A 22,127-nucleotide genomic window follows, 5' to 3' on the forward strand; every position below is an offset into this window, starting at 1 on the left:
CTTCCTCTTTCCCACAACATAAAGTGTTTCTTGCTTTGTACAGCAACGCTGCACAGTTCCCTTATTGTTTCGCAACCAAATATTTTATAATAATGCTCCAAACCAGCATCTCTAAAGGTGCTGTGAGGAGCTCCAAGGCACCAAACCCCGTCTGTCGCCCTGCCCTGGAAATGGGTCTCCTCGAAGCCGCATCCTACCTCCGTCAGCCCGACGTTCTTCCTCTTGATGACATTCTGTAAACAGTTGCTCAGCGTTCGGGTCAGCAGCAAATTTGTAGATTTTCTAATCATATCATCAACTTCGGTGGAGCTGAAAAGTAGAATATAAAGAGAGATTTGCAAAATGCTCTATGAAAAGAAAATCACCTGGAGCCCTCATCACCCGGTCTCCTCCCCAACCCTCCGCTGCCTCACGCGTGATCATCCATGCACTGCTTACAGGCGCTGACGTACTAATATACACCAAAATACCAACAATTTAGGCCTTTTTGTGCATGTGTCTGTAAGGAAGGGGGACTAACACGTGCTAAACCTACATCCCCGAGCCTCTCCTTGTCGAGAGGCTGCTCCAGCCCGGGTAAGAGCTGCCCGCAGTGTCAGCACTAACCCCTGCAGCCAAGCCACTGCCCGGCACACAACGTTGGAGTTCTGCACATTCAATACGCAAGGGAAAAGGGATCAAAGACCTGCAATGGGGGGAAAATAACAAATCAAACTTGCAAAATAACCCCCCCAACCTTCTGATTTTTTTTCCTTTCGCGAAATGGGACTGGATGTTCTTGCAACACATTCATGCCCTTTGCCAGATGGCTGCAACTGCAGCGTTGCTGAAGTTTGGGGGTTTGGCTTTCTGCTGAAGTGCTCCTGCCCCTCCAACATGCACGCCAGCAAGGTGCAATCTCTCCTTTCTGAAGGAGGTTTTGGAAACCCACCCCGCCACAGCCTCCTTTGATCTGTCGTTGGCCCTGCATTAGCTCTGACACCACGGGGCTTTATCTCTGGCAGCGCAGTGACAGGCAGCTGAGGGCAAAGAGAATTTCCAACTGGAAGGCTGAGAAGCATTAATAACTTTAAGGCTCCCGGTAAATCAAGCCCCTGACCTTTTGCTCCTTCTCCTGTTTTACCTGACAAATGGGCCAGATTACAAAGCAGGGATTGACATGAGAAACAAAAGCAAACCTTGCAGTTACCCCACCGCCGGCGTGCAAGGTGGGGGATGTTGGGGTGCTGCTACTGGGGTGCCTGCTGGTGCGGGGATGGGCACTGCCAGCCCTTGTCCAGCTCACACCTCCCACATTTCTGTGCCTATTTAATGTTAGAGCAGATGCACTGAGCCAAGCCCAGGTCCATCACTGCCTGATGCTCGGGAAAGCAAGACTGACCCTTCTCCAACAGCAACCCTGTGGCCACAGCAGCCTCCTGGACCCGCTCACCCTCCCTGAGTGCCACCCATCCTTCAGTCAACTCAATTTTTGAAGTTATTCAGGGCCTTCCTTGTGCTGCTGCACAAGAATTGCACTGAAATCCCCCAAAATTGCCAGGAGAAGTGGCAAATATTGCTCCCTGCTCGCACCTCTGAGCAAAGACGTGCTCGTATTTCCGCGAGACCAAGAAAGCCATGTCTTGCTGCAGCTTTCCCAAGGAAAAGCCCAGCTGCACAACTCCCCGCACGCCCAGCGGCTGCTTGCCACGCTGCGCTCCCCAACAGGTTTCTCTCATATTTCCCTTCCCCTGATGTTTAGAAGTCTGCTTTTCCGAGCTACACGCCTGCCAAGGGTTGACCACTGTCTCCTTCCCAGCTGGACGCGTGCAGAGCAGGGCCAGCAGCTCGGCAGGATCCAGCTCCTGGTAATTTAAATTCAATGTCATCAGCCAAAGTCTTAGTGTGGGTCTCTTCTAGATCATCACCGCTGATCCCTGTGAGTTTATTTTCCTCCTGCTTAGCGGGGAAGCGCTTCTTGTGCCAGCGATGATCAGGGCTAGCCCTCCCCACGTCCCAGCTGGACCCCTTAGGTCCTTCTCGCAGGGTTTTGATGTGCGGTCCGAGGTGATGCATTTGGGTTTTTTAGAGTGTGGAACAGAAATCAAAAATGTGGGGGGAGAAGAAACCAGCCGTTGAATTTTCCTGGTCATTATACCATGGGTAGGGCTCTCAAATAAGGTTTTACTTCAAGATAAACAAAAAAAAACCCCCCAAAACCCACCATGCATGCAAGCACGCACCCCCCAGGCCCTCCATCATCCCCCAGGAGGAACCAGATTGTCCGCAGTCCCCTCCACCAGACAATAGCATGGTTAAATATAGCAAATACAATAAAATCTAACCCTGTGACGATCTACAGATGGTAAAAAGGAGATTTAAAGCGAAGGGCTGGTATAAAGGGACCGCATGACACTGGGGGCAGCTGCCTGCTGTTGCCGGAGCGGTGTGGGAAGCGGGGAAGGGGGCTGAGGAGCAAAAAGGGCTGGACCCAGGCTCAGAAGAGGTAAAGAAAAAATTGCGTGGGAAGCAAAGATACGCAAAGCTGTGCCTTTGTACACGCACTGTGGCCCTTTCGGGATTTTCCTTGGGAAATCCAAAAATGCCCATCCCTAAGGATGATGGAGGTGCAAAACCAGCTGAGGCTGGGAGAGGAGCTGGTTCCTGGAGCTTCCAGCATCTACTGGAACTGAGAAAGCGCAGATGAAAAACAAGGGCTTTTGGACATTATGTCAGCTTTTCTCACTAAACCAACACAGCAATCAAATAGGTCGTGCTGGAAAAGCTTGCCTTTTTTTTAATTCAAACGTCAACCTGTCATCAGGGTGTCGAAATTAAACAAGCCAGTTACTGTCTGGCTGCGTGTACGCCCCGAGACAGTCATGCTCTTGGCAGGAGCCGGATGCTGCTGGCCTCTGCCCGACGCCGCAGCCAGTGCTGACGGCACGAGGTTGCCGTATCACCAAACGCTTTGCAAATTGAGGGTTCGCTTTAATCGTTCACTTCAGCTGCAGGAACATCTCAACCACGATAGCCTCCAGGGCATGAACAAGCAGTGCTTAATAACACCGCTTAGCACTTCCATGCTGCTTTTACTTCTTCAAAGCACTTCTAACCGAGCTTTCTCTGCACACAAGTACCATTTCCAAAGGTTTCCTCTTCCCATTTTGTTTGTTGGCTGCATAAGCTAGAAAATCAGGGTGTAACTTCAGTTACACTGTGGGTCAAGCAGCCTGGTAACCCCTGTGGTTGGGTTCCACCGGAGCAGAAGGATCTGCGACATCTCCCATGAGGTCCACTTACTGAGTAAGGAAAAAAAGTGGGAGCATTCCCTGGGGAAAAAAAAGAGCAGGACTTGACCAGGCACTGCACTGCGATCCCTCAAACCTTCCTTGATTCAACAGAAGAGGTAAGTGAGGGCGGCAACAGGAGCGATGGGTGTTGGCTGTTGCCTTGCCCAGGACTCCCCAGCTGAAATGATGAACCGAGTAGCAGCTCACATCAACAGCCCAGAGCCAGTGCCCAGACCAGTGAGGCCAGTTAGCAAAGAGTAATGGTACCAGTCAGTTGTATGACGCCAACTCTTGACTGTGAAGTAAGAGGCTGGGTCTTGGTTCAACAGAAAGGTCGGATCTCTGTTCTCAACATGCAAGAAGAAAACAAAACTCCCAAATTAACAGTATTTTTCATGTGGTCTGCAAGCTACGTATGCCTGATGTCAGTTTGATCTACCAACTTTGCTATCAGGCTTGGTCTACAACCATGGACCACAAGTAACACAGAAGCAATAATGTGAGCTGCCAAAGAAACCACATTTATCTCCTGTCTCCTAAAGTGGGCTTCCAAAGGTCCAACCTGGTTTAGGTATTCAAGCCCCTGATTTTTTATTGTATTTTATTTTTAATAACTTTATGTACTTATATTATTTTCAGCACTTTAAAAATTGTATTCCAAGTGCTTTCAGGATTGGTGCTGTGTTTGAAAAAAGCCCAAAACCAAACAATCGAAGTCCTGGTAGATTAGAGCTGACATCTCATCCTTCCACTCTGTTTTCCAAAGATATTCCCTATCTTTCAAATGGGAAATTCCACTTGAGCTGGCGGAAGCCTTCCAGCGAAAGGATACTTTCAAAGACATCTCCTCGGTGTGCTCAAATACGCGCTTTTTTCACAAAGGCAGAACTGCTGAAAATATAAAGGAGTTTTTCTTTCTCCTAATCAAATTAATAGAGCCAAAGCAAAAAAATGTGCAACCCCTATAAATGCACAGCAAGCTCCAAATTTTCTTCAGATACTTGAAAAGCAAAATAACTTTCACAAGCGTATCAACATAAAGGAGAATGCTCCCGTCCAACAAATACAAGGAGCTAGTTTAAAAAAAATAATTAGAAAAAATACAAGCTACATTTTCTGCCATAGACTCTGTTCTTCAGGAAAAGACCGCGGAGTATTTAAGCGAACTGTCTGGGTTAATGACAGCTGATGTCCCGTATCCCATAGCAGTAGTCATGACCTTCAGGCCTCCCGTGACTGACGGGCTGACCCCAATCACTCCAGGGTGCGAGGTAAATGACAACCAAAGAAGAAAAAGAAAGAGAAGAGAAAGAAAACTTGCTGCCGGCTTTGTAGCCAAGCTTCCTAATAAAACCTAATTCAAGCTGTCAGGGTGAAATGAAGAAAGTGTCAACAGGGGTTTTCAGAGAAATATTCCAAATGTTTGGCTAGAAAAGCCAAGAGCTGGGCTCCCCTCCCCCAGCCCGACACCGCTCCTCAAAAAGGGCTGGAAAATCCAATGTCGAAAGGAATTTTAATAACGTGTCCGGGGGGACCCCTGAGGAGGGACCCAAGGGGACACTTTTCTTCCCTTCCCTGACAAACCCAATCATCTCCATAATGGTGAAGAGCACAAAGCTCGCAAGGGAAGTGCCAACGGTGGGGTTCGGTGAAACCAGCATCCGTGTGAAATCGGACCATTCTGTCGGCTTTGGAAACCGAGATGTTTAACGGTGACCCGCAGGTTAAGAGCCTTGGGAGCCACCAGAGAGAACAACCTGCCACCAGTGAAAGGTTGAGATTAAACGCGGGGTGAGAAACGTCTTGTGCTTCCACATCACCCAACGCGCTGCCACGTCCTCTAGCAGACAATGGAGAGAAAGTGCCTCTCCAAATCACTATCCCTCTCCCAAAGGAAGAGAAATAAAAACCCTGAAGATCCTTGTGTAGGCACTGAAACATCTGGCGAGCCCCAAAAACACCGCCCTAGCTCCACATCAGCACTGGGGCAACGTCCCAGTGTCAGGCCATGGCCAGGCCATGAAGCTGCCAAGGGAGGTGGTGAAACGCCCCCCGCCCCGTCCAACCTCTCGCTAGCACAGTGCCGCACACAGAAGGACCCCTCCTTCCAGTAAAAAATCTCGTTATTCATTTATATACCTCTACCCAGTCGAAGACATTGCTGGGTGCAAAAAGAAAGGACCAACTTGCAGTTTCTAGTGAATGTAGTTGTTTTCCAATCTCATACACATACACACGGGCAAAACCAGCATCAAGGCACCTTGGGATGGAGAACGGAGGGTAAACACATGGACTATTTTGGAGGCTTTCAAAAAAAAAGTAATAATCAGATTATTTATATATAAACTCCCATGGGAAACAGGAAAAACAAAACCCCTAAACCAGCAGCCGAAACTCATTAACATACAGGGTAAATCAAAACTTCAAGAGTTTTCCTGCAAACGTGCTCCTTGAGGGACAGCCCGGGGAGGCCACGTGGAGATTGCCAATGTTATACCAGGCACCGACCCGATGACAAGCGGACATCACTATCTTCCTCGAGAGAACCAGATTCAACTGTTTAGTATGACTGACTCAGAAACATCTCAGAGGGAACAGCCCCCTCATTTTTTATACAGCTAGCATGCTTCTGGGCTCTCTTTCCCTACATGAGGCAGCTATTTTTGAAGGCTTGGCCAGCCCTTTGTACACGAAGGATGCTACCGCTACAAGGAGACCACCAGCCACCTCCAGCCTGGACAGGGTATATCCAAGCAGTTGAGCAGCATGAAGGGTTGAGGAAGAGAATTCATATTTTAATCCCGTTGAGATCTTTCAGTGCAGATAAAACCTCCGTATTACAACTATTAGCAGACTCATCCCCTACCTCAGATGCAGGTCTTCCGAAAACTTCAGACAGGCGTAGATGAATTCCTTAATCTGATTGTAAACTTTAGGCACAAACTCAGAAAAGGGGAACTTCTTTGGAAAGGGTTGCTGTAAAATACAGGAGAAAATTCAAGTCGAAGAGCAGATATTTAACAGGAGTGACGACTGCTTTCCAGCAACATGTTCCAAGCAGTCAAATTAATTCTAGTATTTAGCTAAGTCCAGCAATGAAACAACAAGCCAGCATTTATTGTATATTATATAAACATTTCAGCCAAGTGAAAGACCAGATAATCACTTACAAATGGCACACGGGTGCATAAGGGATTTGCAGTCTGAAACAGGCTGGAAGGAAACTTGTGGCTAGGAGGGAGCAGGCAGCACAACCCCACCCTCATTCCCTCTCCCAACTCCCTAACTCATATGAAAAAAACCCATTGGAGAACTTCTTGGCTTTTATCTCCCACCAGGCACAAGGTGTTTTGCGCGGTCACCTCCCCCAGCTGCTGCCCAAGGTGAGCACTTGCTTACAACACCAAAAGCCGGGCGGAAACAGATGTCCTCTACCGAATTTTTCCAACCAGCTTTTACCCATAGCACACACATGGCTGGGAGGGGCAGAGCCTTAACAGTAAGAAGCTGGACCCCATGATATAGTTTTGGGGAAGGATGCAGACTTTCTGATTTCTAAACACTTGACTTGGATCGAAAACCCTCCCAGTTTTAATTAAGTTCACCAGGCTTGGAGCTCACTGGCTGCCAGATGTGGAGCAGGCGGCCAAGCAGGCTTTTAAGGGACACTGGCTAGGTCAAATTTGGCTACACTTAGGTTTTGCAAGCACACACTTCTACAAAAGCCAAGATATACCACTTTGTTGGGCTTTTTTTTTTTTTTTTTAAATATGAGATTAAAACAAATAAAGGTCCATAACACAGTTCATAAAATACCAATGGAAGCAGATATTTCTAGTCTCTTGTCTACTGCAAGCACTGTTCAGCGGCGATAGTACGCTGTGATCAGAAAACAAAATTGATAAGGTATTGCTATACGCACTTTCCTCATCCACACCAGGAGAAATGCATCACGTGGAAAGCATATTTGTTCTTTTCCCTTGCTTTGGTTTTTTTTTGGTTGTTGTTTATTTGGTTTGGGGTTTTCTTCGACTCTCTCATTTGCAGTTCTCAGTGCCATTACCAAGGGCACGGGGTCTTCCGCACCAGCAGACACGCCATGCCATTTTCCCCATTTCAAGATTACCTTTTCAAGTTCTGCGTCCTGGAACGGGAACTGTCCAACTATTTTCTTATAAACCTCTTCATTTGTCACTGGGATGGGACTGTAGTTATCTGAATCAAGTATATTTCTGTGAACAGATAAGAAAAGTTGGAAAGACAGCTCTGCGATGATAGACCAACCACAACTTTGCGGATTTACTGCTCCATCAGGAAGCTCTTAAGAAGTAGGTGCCAGTCAAAGATGTGATCCCACAGGCTTAAACTTCTTCCCGTGTCTGTGACTGTTGAAACCATCTTTGCTGCAGCTGGACACAAGGATCTCTCCCAGCTTCCAGCCTTCACTGTGCGTAAAGCCACAACCAGAGTTTAGCTGTGCTTTTAGTCCAGACCGGAGCTTCAGCAGCAGGCCCTGGTAAAGCCCAAGTGAGATTTGGTCCTGCCTGACTCGAAGATGGAGGCTGAGCTACCAGGGCATTGACAATCTGCCAGCACCTCTTCCCAATGCCCCATGCTCTGAGACACTCCAATCCTCCTGGGATGTCCTGGTGGCTCCCGAGCGCAGCATCGGACCCTGGATAATATATCATGCCCTACCTGCGGGCAACTGCTCAGCTCACGGCCGTGCCTACAGCAGCAGCACCGGGATATGCCACCCATGTCCCAAGACACATGCGGCTCAGTGCTGGAGAGAGGGCATAGTAATGCTGCTGCAACACCAGATTTTTGCATCCTTCCACCTATCAACTGCCAAAGTGAGCTCCATAATGAAACCACAACCTTACCCTTCTGGGATGTAAAACCTCTGGTCTACACCGATTTACTGCCCAGATCTCACCACACACAGGATCCTCACAACTGTATTTAAATCGGCTCTCCCTGGTCCAAGGAGAGCCCAGGCTAAAGCTTACTGTTGCCCAAAATGTAAACATGAGCTTGCTACTAATCTCTCAAAAGATTTTATTTATGGGCCAAAACTACTCTGTAAGGTGCATCTCACGAGCTTGCTTAAAGAGCTTCTTACCTGAAAACTCCTGACCATTTCTTCAGCAGGGTTTCACTATACTGGTCTTGGATCTCCAACAGCATGTCAAAGAGCTGGTTCACCGGGAAGCCGTATCCCTGCAGCGGGGCAGGGGAAGAGAGCAAATTCAGGTAAGAAAAAGTCACCAACAGGCAGCTGAAGACTATTTTCTCTATTTAATAAGGAGCACGTGGGCAAATTCTCCCCTACCACCACCGCAGAGGTGTATGGTGTTGGCGTACAGTGTTGGCGAAGGGATTTAGGCAGTGATTTACTGAGGTGGTAGCACCAAGGGCTATTAAAGGCTGGGCTGGGTGCTGGCAGGAGGTACAAGGGCTCGGCAAGGCGGCCAAGGCTTGGTCCTTGCCTGCGGGATGGCCACCCCACATGCAGAGCAAACAAGGGTGCTGCAAATCATGCACCGCAACCTGCAAAAAGAAGCTGGGCTGCCATGGCGAGCCTGCACGAGCCATTTAACCCCACTGGTGGACACCATCTGCGAGCAGCACAACCGCTGAGCGAGATAAAGAGTGGTCGCCAGCAGCTGCGTACCTGGAGTGTGTCTGCAAAGAGGACGATGAGGTTCTTCAAGTCTAACACCAGGCTCGGGTCCGAGCAGTAGGACTGCAAAGAAGGGGAGAAATTAAAACATGGGTTTAACTGCAGCACACGGGAAAAATATCGCCCTCAGCCCTCCTGCATTATCACTTGAGTGATAATAAATACATAGGCATGCCATACAGTCTTATGATCAGCAGCTGTTATCCTCCAGCCCACGCCCTAACGTTGTACAGGGCAAGGGAAGGCACGCTGATAAGGGTATCTCTCCTCGTAACGCACTGCCCTTGAGGCTCTCCATGATGAATAAGGATTTCGGTTGCTCCAGAGATACCTGAAGTGTCTCTAAGATTACCCAGGAGCTGCTGGGGAAGCGAGAGGAGATGAAGCAAATCAGCGCGCTGTCATAGCAAGACGACAGCAGCGCCTCTCATTTAATATTTAGTGTGTTGTGTCTGACGGTAATGAAGCATCGCAGCGAGGCATCCCCGAGCCCCGTGCAAGGGCTGCATTGCTAAGTGGTTCAGGCTGGGCAAAAATACACTGCGTGCCTATATTTCAGCAACATTAATGGTCAGAGCTACAATACAAGTATTTATTGCGGGTCAGGACACTGCTTGAAACCCTAAAGACACAACTCAGCCCAGTGACAGCACTGATCGTCCCCCCAGAGCCACCCCACGTTACCCACAGGCTTCGTGTGCTCTCTGGACACGGCAGACAACCTCCCTATGCTGAAATATGTAAAGTTTCAGACAGACTCTTACCAAATATAGAATCAGTGATCATAAGCTGGAAAGAGAAACAGATTTAAAGCTCACTGGAAACTCAAGGAGGAATGACTCCATTAATCAATGTGAAAGACTGGAAGAGACACATTTTTCCATTTCACTGTCCAAAAAAGAAAGTCAGAAAGAAAGATAATGCCCTAAAGCTATCAGAAGTGATAAAAGATGTCCCCATCCGCAGCAAGGAAGAAAATCCAGGGATAAGTTTGGCTGAACGGGAAGGACTGAAACAGCCTCATCAATGTGAGAGCTCTTCATCAAGTCTCAATGGCAATATGGGATGGATGGCACTGGTCTATATGGGAGCTATAGGCTGAGCAGTGCATAGAGGCGACTGATGACCACAGTAATAATGTTGAGAAATCATGTAACATTTCATGATTACTGAAAAAAATAGCTCGCCTGGCAGCTACTCCATGCATTAAGTTTGGCATCACTTAAAACAACTTGTCATAGCAACAAAGCTGGTAAAATTGAAAAACACCATGTTTGTACCTGGCTTACTCTCATGGCTTTCACCTAGCAGAAAACCCCACTTAAAAAGAAAATAAACACAGCTTTACAACCTACCAGGGTGTACATCCCTGTGTTTATCCCCTTTCATAACACAGAAGCTTAATTGGAAGGAGGCAGCTTTCCAGTCAACACAACTGCCGTGCCGGACGGAGCCAGAGCACCCAGGGAAGCCGCTGGGGTCCCTCATCCCAACGAGCTCCAGGTCCACCACCCGGATTATCCCCACCTGCACAGGCAGCGCCAAGCAGCTCTTCAGCAACACTGCCCGTGGGCGACCACGCTGAGCTGAAGTCAGGGGCACGTAAATGCAAAACTCAGCGTGGTTTGGAGGAAGCAGCATATTGTGGCTCCACGCAGAAATTTTAGGGTTTTCTCAGCAAAGAGCAACGACATCGTTACGGTTTGGGTGCCACCACGCGCACGTTACACCACGTTAGATGCAGGCCTGCGCCGACATGACCCTGCAGCATCCTCGTGCTCTCGGACAGCACTGCCGTCCCCAAGCAGCAGTGGGATTTCAGTGGTTTAATACTTTGTTTTTCCTGGACAAAATGGCCCAACAATTTGAAAACGGACTTGTGGAAAGTCGTTAATGCTTTTCCTTTTACGGTCAAATGCAATTTTTTCATTGTGTTAACCAATAGGGTTTTCAGAAAACTCCAGTGCTCCCAGCTGAACCAGTACAACATTATATCAGGTCATACAAAACTGGAAAAAAATGGTACATTTTTTGCACTTGGCTTTGGTTTTTTTGCTCAAGCAGAGAAATACCGAAGCGATAAGCAGTTTTTCCAAACTTCTTTCAGCATTAAAAAATAAGAAATCTATTTAGTGTCTTGTTACACACAAATGATTTGCAGTTTGATAGCAGCCCATCCACTGCCATGAACTTTAAGGGAATATCAAACAGGGTCATACTTCAGCGTGCCAAATAGACGCTTTTTTCCCCAGTTTTCCGGGACAAACCGACTCCCTCTGCTGGTGCTTTGCAAAAGTGATCAGCGAAGCACCGGGAAAAACATCAAACCGCTATTTTCTTCTTTCCAGTGCCCCAAAATATTGAGAGTTTGGTACAGGGAAATGCAGTGCATCAAAAGGAAAAAAAAAAGGTGGAGAAAGCTTCTGGAGAAATGGCAGTGTTTCTCCAGCTGATAGTTTTAAACAGGGTCATTGGAAAAGAGGCAAAACAAAGAATACTACTGTAAAAGCCGGTATTTCCAGCATGTCAAGTCATACTCAAGCAACAGTTGAGCGACCCAGGGCTTTTACTTACTGAATGTGTTCTCAGTGCTGCAATGGTTTTTGATAACGCCATCTCCCACAGCTCATCAATATAGGCTCTATTTACTAAGCCCTGCGTTGTATGCAAGATGTGATCTTCAACTACAAAAAACCTAACGGAGAGGAGAAAACGGCACTGTTATCAAAAGTTACAGGTTTCAAGACATCAAAAGAGATCTGCAAACAGCGCATGCGAGGGACACGCACCATTTGCACATCCACGGATCTCCAGAGCAAGCTCAGATTTGCAATCGTATCTGTATCAAATATAGCCAACGCTAAACACTTTATTCACCTATTTTTAACATCGCAGTACTTTATATGATGTTTCACTGTATTACAGAAGTGAGCTAAAACACAGTTGCTCCTTGTAATGCCACTCTGTGTATCCACAAAGGCAGAATTTCCCCTCTAAGTTCTCCACCCCATTATTTCAACAAGAACCACCGATTAAACTCTGCTCCAGCCAGCAGCAATCGCACTACAATTGGTTAACTGCAGGGAAAAATACTTTAACTGCAGGGAAAAATACTCCCTCACACCCGGATACACCACACGCTCACAACCATTTAAAGACAATCAGTTCACTCCAATCTCCAGTTATCAAACATGCTGCTCAAAAAGAAACTGTATTTTTCAGGGAGCGAGCGTGGCACCGTACATCTTAAACAGCAACGCACAAAATCTCAGCTGTGGTTTCTTTGGGAAATCCAGCCTGGGAGCATGGAGCTGCATGAGAAGTCTGACACTGCATTCGTGATAGTTGCAATGAGATGTTGAAATTATTATCGTTAGCTGAAGAAATTTCAACATCGTACCCTATCTTTGCTAGATTAGCGGTCTTAGGTTGCCTCCTCTTAGAGCTTGGCTGGTTTTGGAAGACTCTTGTCAAATTTGAGTGCAATAATAAGAAGCTCATAGGAATACAGGCTTGAGAATCACCTTCTTTACCAGGAAAACAATCAAAGAATAATTATCAAATATTAAAGACTAATTAAGGCAGAGGCCCTATTCATCTCATTAGTGGGGCAAGTAGATGCACATAGTCCACAGAGATTATTTATCCTCAAATTCCCAGAAATGCGCTTGCTGGTACACGAGCTGGCAGGTTCCTCCACGCTCCCGCTAGTGACACAGCAAAGTTCATGAGTGCTACAAAATACACTCGAAAACACTTAAAAAGCCCAAACCACCTTCTTTTTCCTGTTTTGGCTTCCTTTAAAGGACCCTCAAAAAGACCAACATTCCCTCCTCTCTCTTTCTTTTTGGGCTCCTCAACAACGCGGCACACACATATTTAGCGAGGATGTCTATAAAAAGAATACCTACCCTACAATTTGATTAAAATACTTCCTGTAGCCATCTAAAGTTTCATGCTGCAACAAAGAAAAAGCGAACAAAGATTAAAACAAAGGTGGCCAAGAGGAATTGGAAATAAATTAGAGACCACCCACCGGCAACAGCAAGCCCAGAGACAACCCTCCGCTCCTTTATTCGGCAGAGTACGTTTGGGCACTGCGAGTAGACCATCGTACCATGTTTGAAGGAGGCTGCAGGACCAATCTGGCTTGTTTTCTTCTCTGCTTCCTGTAGTAGTTCTCAAAGGTTTCTCGGGCACCCTGGAAAACAGAAGAGATTAATTCAAGCAATTATAACGGCTTGCATTGACCGTCAACTTGCAATATACCGCATTTAAGTTGCAACTCTCATATTCCTCCAGCGTATCCGTGCAACGATTTTCTGCAAAATTCAATCCAAATACCAGATGACAAAGAGGTTTTTACTGTAAACACCAAGTGAAAAAAATCAGCTGTTCACGTGTAAGAGTATCCGACGAACTCTTGTGCACCCATTTTCCAGTATGGCTGTGGACATGTGATATACCGAGGCATGCAATTAGCTTCTTTACCGGCCCATAACACGGACAAACATCACATTTACTTAACCGTGGGGGCAGTGAAACAACCAATTTCTAGTGTTAACAAAAAGCAAGAGGGACAAACAATGCCAGCAATTCTTCCACTGATTCAGGGGTGCAGAGTGATGCAAAGCCATGAACATCAGGGAAGTTAGGAAAAACGGGCTTGTGTGGGTTGTCACAATTTATGAGACTGGTCTATGTAGCTGGGAGAAATAAAATAGGTTTCTGAGCTCATTCTTTCCCAACTTTACTGTGGGTCTGAGCCCGCAGAGGAGAGCCGCCTAGTCCTGAAAGCCAAAGACCCGAGTTCCCCTCCACGAGCATCGCCCACCCGCACCGGGCGCCGCACTGGGGACCCGAACCGCTCCTCTGGGGGCTTCTTCTGTAGGTGGCTTGTTTTACCAAGCCAGGCTACATCTGAGCATCCCCACCCAGGCAACAAACCCATGAGGATCCTCAAATGCCATCGACCTGCTGAAGCGTTCAGACATCCGCCTACCGCCCCGGTCCCCTAGGCTATGTAAAACCTTGCCGTTTTATCCCTGCCTGTTCCTCCCTCCTCCACACCCGTGCTGTTTTGTGTCTGAAATTGGATTAGAAACACTTCAGAGAAGGGACAAGGTCTTGCTTTGAACTGTTCCAAGCCAAAAAAAAAAAAAAAAAAAAAAAAAAATCTCATTTGGAATTCAGAAAACAAACAACGCTCAACAACAAATCTCACCTAAGCAAGGCACCAGCCGTCAGCCTTCTCTACTAAATGAATTAAAAGAAAAACCTGATGCTAATTTAATGATTCTCCAGCTACTCTGGAATTACACAACCAGGCCGCCTTAGGATGCCCTCGACTAAAGGGATCTTACGAAATGTCTGCAATGAACCCTTGAGGAGCTGTAGCCTGACTTGCTCCTTGTCTTCTACAAGCTGGAGCTCAAGGCTTAAGCAAAAATTCAGCCTTGCTGATGTGCCCAGGAGCATTCCCACCCGGTACTGCCCTTCCCAACAGTGCTAAAATTCATCAGAAAAAACCTTCCTGCGACCATGCACATGCATTATAAAGATTATGCAGATTTATACAGTGGGTTTTGACCCTGAGTTATATTTTTTATCCTAGCTGAAGGTCAGGGGTGCGCAGGACAAGCAGCTCCTGACCCATGCCGGGCACGTCCATCCAACCATAGTGGTGCCAATACCCCGGCAAGGGACAAACCGGGATCGGGTATAAATCCGAGCCTTTCTCCTGCAATCCTGCATCAGCCTGAACCTGCAAGTAATCTGCCATTTTAAGAAAGCTTTTCAGAAACAGAAACTATCTGAGAACCAGCATTTCCACATCATATGTCTTCTCAATGCTCTCAAAAGCTGTTTCCCCCTGGGAAGAGAAGGGTCATGAGCCAGAAGTCCGAGATCTACAGGTTAGACCCAGAAGAGGGAGGATTATTACAGTTTTTATCAGGGTAAGTGCTAGCCCCCTTCAGAGGAGCTACAAGGAGGGAGCTCTGGCCTCCCTCCGAGCTCCTCTCCCAGGCCTGGGAGCCGGTGCTTCTCAGGATGCTGGTGTAACCCATCTCCTCTCAATTCTGGCGGTGCCACAGGAGAACCCAGACAGAACAGGCTGTCCCACTCCCACCCCACCACGGATGGGACCAGCCTTAAGATATTTACTAAGTCCTGCTGCGCCTCATCTCTCAAAACCTACACAAGTGGCACAAAACCCCGACCATCTCCATCCTGACCATGACAGCAACTCATCTCTGGTAGCACCACTGAGATCTTTGAGTGAAGTTACTCCCTAACCTCGCGCAGCCCGCTGCTACCAATGGATTTGTGGTGCCAATTCAAAACTGAAGGGGTTTTTTTTCCCATTTCTTTAATAAATTAATGTGTGGCACCATCGAAGGCAAGAGCACACCAAGGCTCAGCCACAACCGCCAGCGCAGCCACGGCGGCGGTCGGTCACTCATGCCAGCCACTGCCTTTAGCTTTATGCAACATCATATGGAAGTCGGCGAGTAATTAATTCCCCGTTACTGAACGCGCATAAGCTGCCATTTCCCCAAGCTACACAGGCGAGGTTTTGTGGTGACCTCGAGGATTTACTGGAAACTTGGAAAGCAGTTCATCAGAAGCACGAGGCTGGTCTGAAACCAATCAGCCCTTTTAAGACCAGATTTTGAAGATTTCTGCTAAGACTACGCCACAGCAATTCAGTTCAGCTGAAATCACTTTCCCTCATCCCTCCATATGAGGTCCGAGAAGAGATCGTTCCTGCTCACCCCACCCTCACCAGGCTTTTCTTCAGGAAAGAATGGCCAAGCAGTCACCCCGCGTGCGGCTCCACGGCCAGCACAGCTCTGCCCGTCCTCCCATCGCCCTGCGACACCACAGGCCTTATCCTGTAGCTGTTCACCTCATTAAAAAGCTTCTCCATTTGACGTGACCGCTTCCCCGCCAGCTCCTCAGGAGCACCAGGAGGATGGTGGAGGTCACCACGCGCTGGGAGAGGCAGAAGCCACCCGGTCGTGGGGGACAGGGCAGAGGGAAGCACACGTCCCCACGGCCAAGAGCCAAAACCCCCAACCCCATCACTCAGTTCCTTTGCAGACAAACCGCAAGCCAAGTTTCTATCCCTGTTTTAGTGATGGCTTTGAGGAAGATGAAGCATCTGGACCAACTTCATAATATTCTCTGAAAATTAAACTATTTTGGACTGCACTTGCAGAGGAAAAAATGTTTTCCACAGACACAAGAAGCAAGAGTGATCTGAGCTGGGCTGGAGACGCCGTACGAAGGATTCGCTGTAAGCCTGCCTCTCAGCTTCGGAGGGAAGGCCCTTCAGCCTCACAGGCTGCTTAGAAGGTTTTAGATGCCAGGTCCTCCTTGTTCCAACCCAACAAATGGCTTTAACTGCAGTAGAACAGAAGGAACAGCAAAGACCTTTGAAACCATTCCCAAAAAAATGTAGACCATATTCACATTTTAACAGTTTCCCTAAAATTTATGACCTAGAGACCTGCCAATCTGACCAACGCACTGTTGCCTGTATTTTCTTTCTTGAGCCTTTTTTGACTGCCCCAAGAACGAGGGACTCTCTCATGAGAGGCTACTCCAGCGAAAATCTTCTCCTCCCCAAAAAATCTCTCTTGACACTATCCACATTTTTCTTGCACAGAATTTCGCCCTTTTCTCTTAAGTGCCTTCCTCCATCATCTCCCCAGATCTTTTCAACGCTCACATATTATATTCTCCTAAAAATGGGAAGTCTTTCTTCCCCTTGGCGACAGTTTTAGCTTAGACCACCCAGTTTTCCACATTTTACCTATTTAAGACTATTCAACTTATCAGGTCTTCAGATAATACTACTCCTCTGTACTCTATTTTTTAAATATTGTTTTCCACTGGGTAAAAAAAAAAAAGCAAAGCACAAAAACAAACAGAAAGAAACCACACCAAAATGGTATCCAGAACAGAATACGACACCCCGTGTTTTCTAGACTACTCATCTGAAACACCACATAGTATTTGTACTTCAATCCCGTTCTCCTCTCCCAGCCCCTTGCCTGGTGGTTTTTCACATTTAACCAATCCCGTCCTTACCTCCAGTTTTCAAAGACAGTATTCTGGGACCTAAATGCTGTATGCAAGGAATCGTGAGAGGTGACTTCGAGAGCATCACTTAGGCTGTCCAGACTCCCTGTCCCTCTTGGTCCAGGGAGGTATGCCAGCATCTGCTTGAAATACGTCTTGGGCTGAATAAAAGATTTGCTCCAAAACCTCCCGAGTGTTTCAGCATGGCACCGTACCCACGTGGAACAACACCTTCATCAACGAATGCTTCAATAAAAACACCAGACCGGAGCCGACCTGCATGTGAGCACATAAGCTGGGAGCAGAGCTGTGCACGCACGTGCCCTATTCCTGCTCTCCGCGTCCCCTTGGTGGAAAACAGTCCAACTTTTTCTTTCTTTTCCTTGCTCCTAAAAGCATCTATTTTACTTTGTAAAGACGCATTGCACCTGCAACGTTCTTCTTTTTGAACAAAACCCATGGTGCACGTGCGGATCTCAAGCGGCACATGGCAGGTCTGAGAACAAGGACCACTTGCGAAAGACTACTGAAGCACCAACTCCCAGTCCCAACCTCTCATGGACTTCCAAATCCACCATCGACCTTCTGCAGAAGCAAGACACCGCTAATACATATCGTTAGAGAGGCACATCCTTGCTCCTTCTGGGTTTCTTGTGAGCTCAACCCGTAACTTGGGGAAATCAGGTACTCATGGTGGGGAGAGGAGAAGGAGGGCACTTTCCTAACCATCTATTCAGTTGTAATGAGAATAGGTTTCACCTAATTCTCAATTTCTTTAAGCGAGCAGGAAGAATCCAAGGCTACACTTCCAAACTACACATTTATTGTAATCACTGGTCCAGGAAAAACCCTCAATAATGCCTCGTATTTTTAAAATTACCAGGCAGAACTTTCCTTCTCAAATTAGCCTCAGAGTTCACAGAGTTGGCAATGAGAGGCAGACAATTAAGATCGTAGATGAACACCACATAAGGGAAAACAGAATATAATCACAAGAATGCAAAAACAACAGCTGAAAAAACCCAAAAAAGTTTCATAATTCAGAGGCAGCAGAGAGCTGAAAGCAAATCTAGTTGTGAAGTACATGGGGAAAAACGTGCTGTAAGTTTTATTCTGCTGCTGTCCTCAGCACATAATTAAAATCCCAGTAAAATGGGACTTTCTGGATCCAGACCATGTAGATGACAAAGTTTTGGATTACTAAATTTGTGCTTACCTGGAAAGCAGAAATGCACCCTGTGTACTTCACGTAACGGTAACTTACTTGCTGCATACAACTGGGCAACACGTACCATCGATACCCCATTGCTCCCATGGTGACGTTATTGGCTGAGCCATCTCAAACACTTTGCGCTTGCAACATCATTTAGTCTATTCCCCAAAAATGAGTGGATCTTCTAAGCTCTTACATTAAAATGTCATTACAGTGACAGTAAGCAAGGTGATGTGCTATGATAATATATGCTGAGTAGATTCCTCCCTTGATGAACTCAAGTTGTGCTCGGACCAGTGTATATACGTGGAGAGCAGTTAATCACGTACGCACAACAAGCAGAACAAGACCCAATTCACTTGCAACAGCCTAGCTTCCAACCCATTGGAGAATGTTTTTGTAGCACCCGATCCACAGACCACACCATTCACATCTCTGCAGCTCTGGTTTAAGCAAACAGTGATGAATTTGGCTTTCTTCCTTGTCAGTGAGAATCTTAAACCCACAGCCTCTCTGGATTTAGTAATGTATTAGCACTAGCTACTGCACGACCTGAGCTTCTCTAAATCTCTGACTTTCACTGGCTCTTCATCCTCCTTTGACTTTGGTCCACAAAAATTCTCAGGCACATGTTTCAGGAATTCTCCCACCTTTGAAAGAGACGCAGCACCTCACAAAAGCACAGCCCGCTCCTATACGGCCGATCTCAAGGGCTTGCACAACTGTTTCCAAGAAGCGGATCAGTGTTCATCTAGCTATGGAAGTCTGCCTTCAAACGGCTCCTTGTTCACATGGAGAATTTACTGTGGAGCTCCCAAAATCCAAAACATTCCACCTATGTTAAGACGTCAGTGTGGATGGCTGATCAGCTTGATGGGTAGCTGGTTGGTACCCATCCATACCTGGTTGGGTTCAGAGGACGGTGGGTTGATGGGTCACACTCTACATGGAGGCCTGGAACAAGTGGAGAACAACAGCGGGGGTTGTTGGACCTGCCTCGCTTAGAGTCTTCATCAGTGACCTGGAGGAGGCGATGGACGTGGTCTCATCCACTTTGCAGATGACCCCAAGCTGGGGGGAAAGACAATACACTCGAGGGCAGGACCACCATCTGGAGGGGTCTTGGCAGGCTGGAGGAATGGGCCAATGTGAACATGATGAAATTCAGTAAGGACAAAGGAATCTCGCCTGTGAAAAGGAAGAACCCCTGAACCCCTTGCAACAGCGCGGGCTGAGGACCACTGCTTTGGGAGCACCTCTGTTTTGGCAGACAGCAAGCTGAACGTGAACCAGCGGTGCATCCTCGCAGCAAAAGCAGCCAAAAGCACCTGGAGATCTAACCCTAATGTCTACGAGGAGGTCATTCAGAAGATGAAGCCAGGCCAACTCTTCACAGAGGTGCATGGCAGGAGAGACAACGGGTAGAAATGAAACAGAGACATTTTGACTGGTTGTAACGAAGAGGTTTTTCACAACAACAACAGTTGGGCAGCAGAAAGAGTTCCCCAAAGGTGTTTTACAGTCTCCATCCTCGGAAGCTTTCAAGACCAGGCTGGATAAAGCCCTGAGAAACCTGGTCTGATCTCACAGCTGACTTGCTCTGAGCAGGAGGTTGGACTAGAGACCTCCTGAGGTCCTTTCCCACCTGGATGACCCTATCCTGTGAGAAGCACGTTTTACAAACAGACTACTCAGAGATTTTGAAGCCTCCAGGTATTTTACACATGCCTTATTTCCCAGCCTGGGCTCCAAATGTCCTGATCACCAGCCATTTCCCACGTGTCGTGTTCTGCAAGGAGGAAAGGCCAGAACTGGGGCCAGAAGTCCCATTTTGGGGGGGTTATATTCACAGTTTAGCCAATCTCAGTCTCATTTCAACAAGTAACAGTATATCCCTTTTCCCCCACGTCTCTGAGCAAGAGTGCTGTGATGTGTCACCCCTCACCTGGCTGAAACGGCCCCTGTAGATAGTGTTTCATTTTAATTTGCCTACAAGTGCCAAACAACACTTGGCATCGTATCAATGCCGAAGAGCCGCTCGGTCAAACCTGGGTCCCACTTCTACTCCCCTCTTGTAACCCCAGAGTTTCACGGGCATACCCAAAACCAGACCCACACGTACAACCCCTGCCCCGATGGCTCAACAGCTCAGAGCAGCAGTTTGGATGGGACCTACCTTGTCAAAAGCAGCAGAGAAGTTTAAAATCCTGCAAATAACTACTTTTTACCCCAAAATTACCTAAAAGGGACAGTTTGTTATAAGGAGAGATGATCATCCAGAGCTTAAAGAAACCAACAGGAGCTTGTACACTTAGTTAGAAATAGGTTGCAAGAAAATGAGCTTGGGAAATAAGTTTAACATACCCTGAAGACTTATCAAGACAAGAGAACACCAGTAGCCACTAATGAAACACAGAGAAGTCCAACTCTTAAGCAGATGCTTAACTTTAAAAACATAAATATTCCCAAATAATATCACAGAAGCACATGGGTATACGTGCAGGTGCTCAGCACTGAGCATGTAAGTGCTTTGCTGAATCAGGATCAAAAAGGAGGCTCTTGCTCAGCTCCGTGGAACCGCTTGTTGACTGTAAACACCACCTCAATACCGAAAACAAAAAGGTAAAGCTAACCAGAAAATCGCGTGGGGGGAAGAGAGAGCGGCGGTGCGGCAAGTGCCGCTTTTGAGGTGAGCCTCTCCCTCCGAGGGTTGCAGAGCTGTGCACGCTCACAAGCGGCCGTGTTCATCTCCACGTGTCCTGCGCGCCTGAACGAGCACACGTGAGCGGGGAACAGTCACAGCCCCACCTTGTCCTGACCAGGGATGCCTCCACCATCCTGGTTAGACTGATTTTCTGTGCTGCTCTGCTAGCCAGTATCTCACTACGCTGTGCATCTCTTCCTACAAATAAAAGGGCCATGGGCACACGCATGGAGCCATCTCCTTCCAACCAGCTCAGCCCAGCCCAGGCAGGATTTGATCTCTGCTTCTCCTAACCCTGACTCCAACCGGTACCCTAGATGGAAGACCGTCACCCATTTCTTCTTTAAATTGATAAATCCCAAGTTTCAAAGTGAATTTCATGTTTCAGATGCTTCAGGGCTTGCGTCCAACGCACTGATAGGAACCGCCTGACTTAGTGGACTTGTACTCAAGCACTTAAATAATTGAGACCTAGCAAAGTGGAAGAAAGCCAAGGAGCAGGACTGAAGACCACGCCAAAGGAAAGGAGCGCTCCAGAGATTGAGTCGTACCAAGGTCACGAGCTAGTCAGTTGAAAGAAACTTTGAGAACTAGTGAGAGCCACAAGAGCAGACAGCCAACCCAGAGAGTCCGTAGGAGCTCTAGCACTCCCTTCCCTCTCTCTGACTGTTTGTTTGATGAAGCTAATTTAAAGCAAAGTTTGAAAGCAAAAAAATTTACAAAGCAAAAGCAAGAAGAAAGCAAAGCTTGAAGGCTGGGTCCAACAGACACAGTTACCCCCCTCCCGCTCCACCAACTAGTCTGACGTGTTTAGCAGATGCTGGCGGCGCTACCTGGGCCACCTCCATCAGCAGAGATGGAGAAGATGGAGAGAAATACCCTCCTGATCCCTCTGGGCAGGGCACTGGGAGCCCAGGTGGGCTCCCAGCCAGCCCCGGTCAGGCAAACAAGAAATATACGGTCATCAGTGCACCAGAGAATTGGTTTTAGAGCCAATTCTCTATGGGCTGAAGATGCCTGTGGCTCTTCTTTAGCTCTGATGCAAAGTGGCACAAGAGGCACCGCTTGTCCTAGGGAAAACTTTGGGTCCTGCAGGAGGTCCTGACACGGCTTCTCGCTGCTTCCCGCCGGCTCAGCCATGAAATAGTTAACTATAGAGAAAAA

General features: G+C 47.4%; 1 protein-coding gene across 4 annotated transcripts in view; it reads right to left on the bottom strand.

The window, feature by feature from the left end:
- EXOC6B (exocyst complex component 6B) overlaps nucleotides 1-22,127 on the bottom strand; it is a 305,909-nt gene that overhangs the window by 109,585 nt on the left and 174,197 nt on the right. For all 4 annotated transcript variants that reach the window (XM_059817519.1, XM_059817520.1, XM_059817517.1 and 1 more), the window contains exons 9-16: nucleotides 13,076-13,159; nucleotides 12,870-12,916; nucleotides 11,533-11,653; nucleotides 8,950-9,021; nucleotides 8,398-8,495; nucleotides 7,399-7,504; nucleotides 6,139-6,248; nucleotides 198-309 (exon numbers count right to left, since the gene is read on the bottom strand). In XM_059817519.1, the coding sequence (XP_059673502.1) occupies nucleotides 198-309; nucleotides 6,139-6,248; nucleotides 7,399-7,504; nucleotides 8,398-8,495; nucleotides 8,950-9,021; nucleotides 11,533-11,653; nucleotides 12,870-12,916; nucleotides 13,076-13,159 (750 nt within the window). The remainder of the gene's footprint in view (nucleotides 1-197; nucleotides 310-6,138; nucleotides 6,249-7,398; nucleotides 7,505-8,397; nucleotides 8,496-8,949; nucleotides 9,022-11,532; nucleotides 11,654-12,869; nucleotides 12,917-13,075; nucleotides 13,160-22,127) is intronic.

Source organism: Gavia stellata, chromosome 5 (genome assembly GCF_030936135.1).
Source record: "Gavia stellata isolate bGavSte3 chromosome 5, bGavSte3.hap2, whole genome shotgun sequence".
Lineage (NCBI taxonomy): Eukaryota > Metazoa > Chordata > Aves > Gaviiformes > Gaviidae > Gavia > Gavia stellata.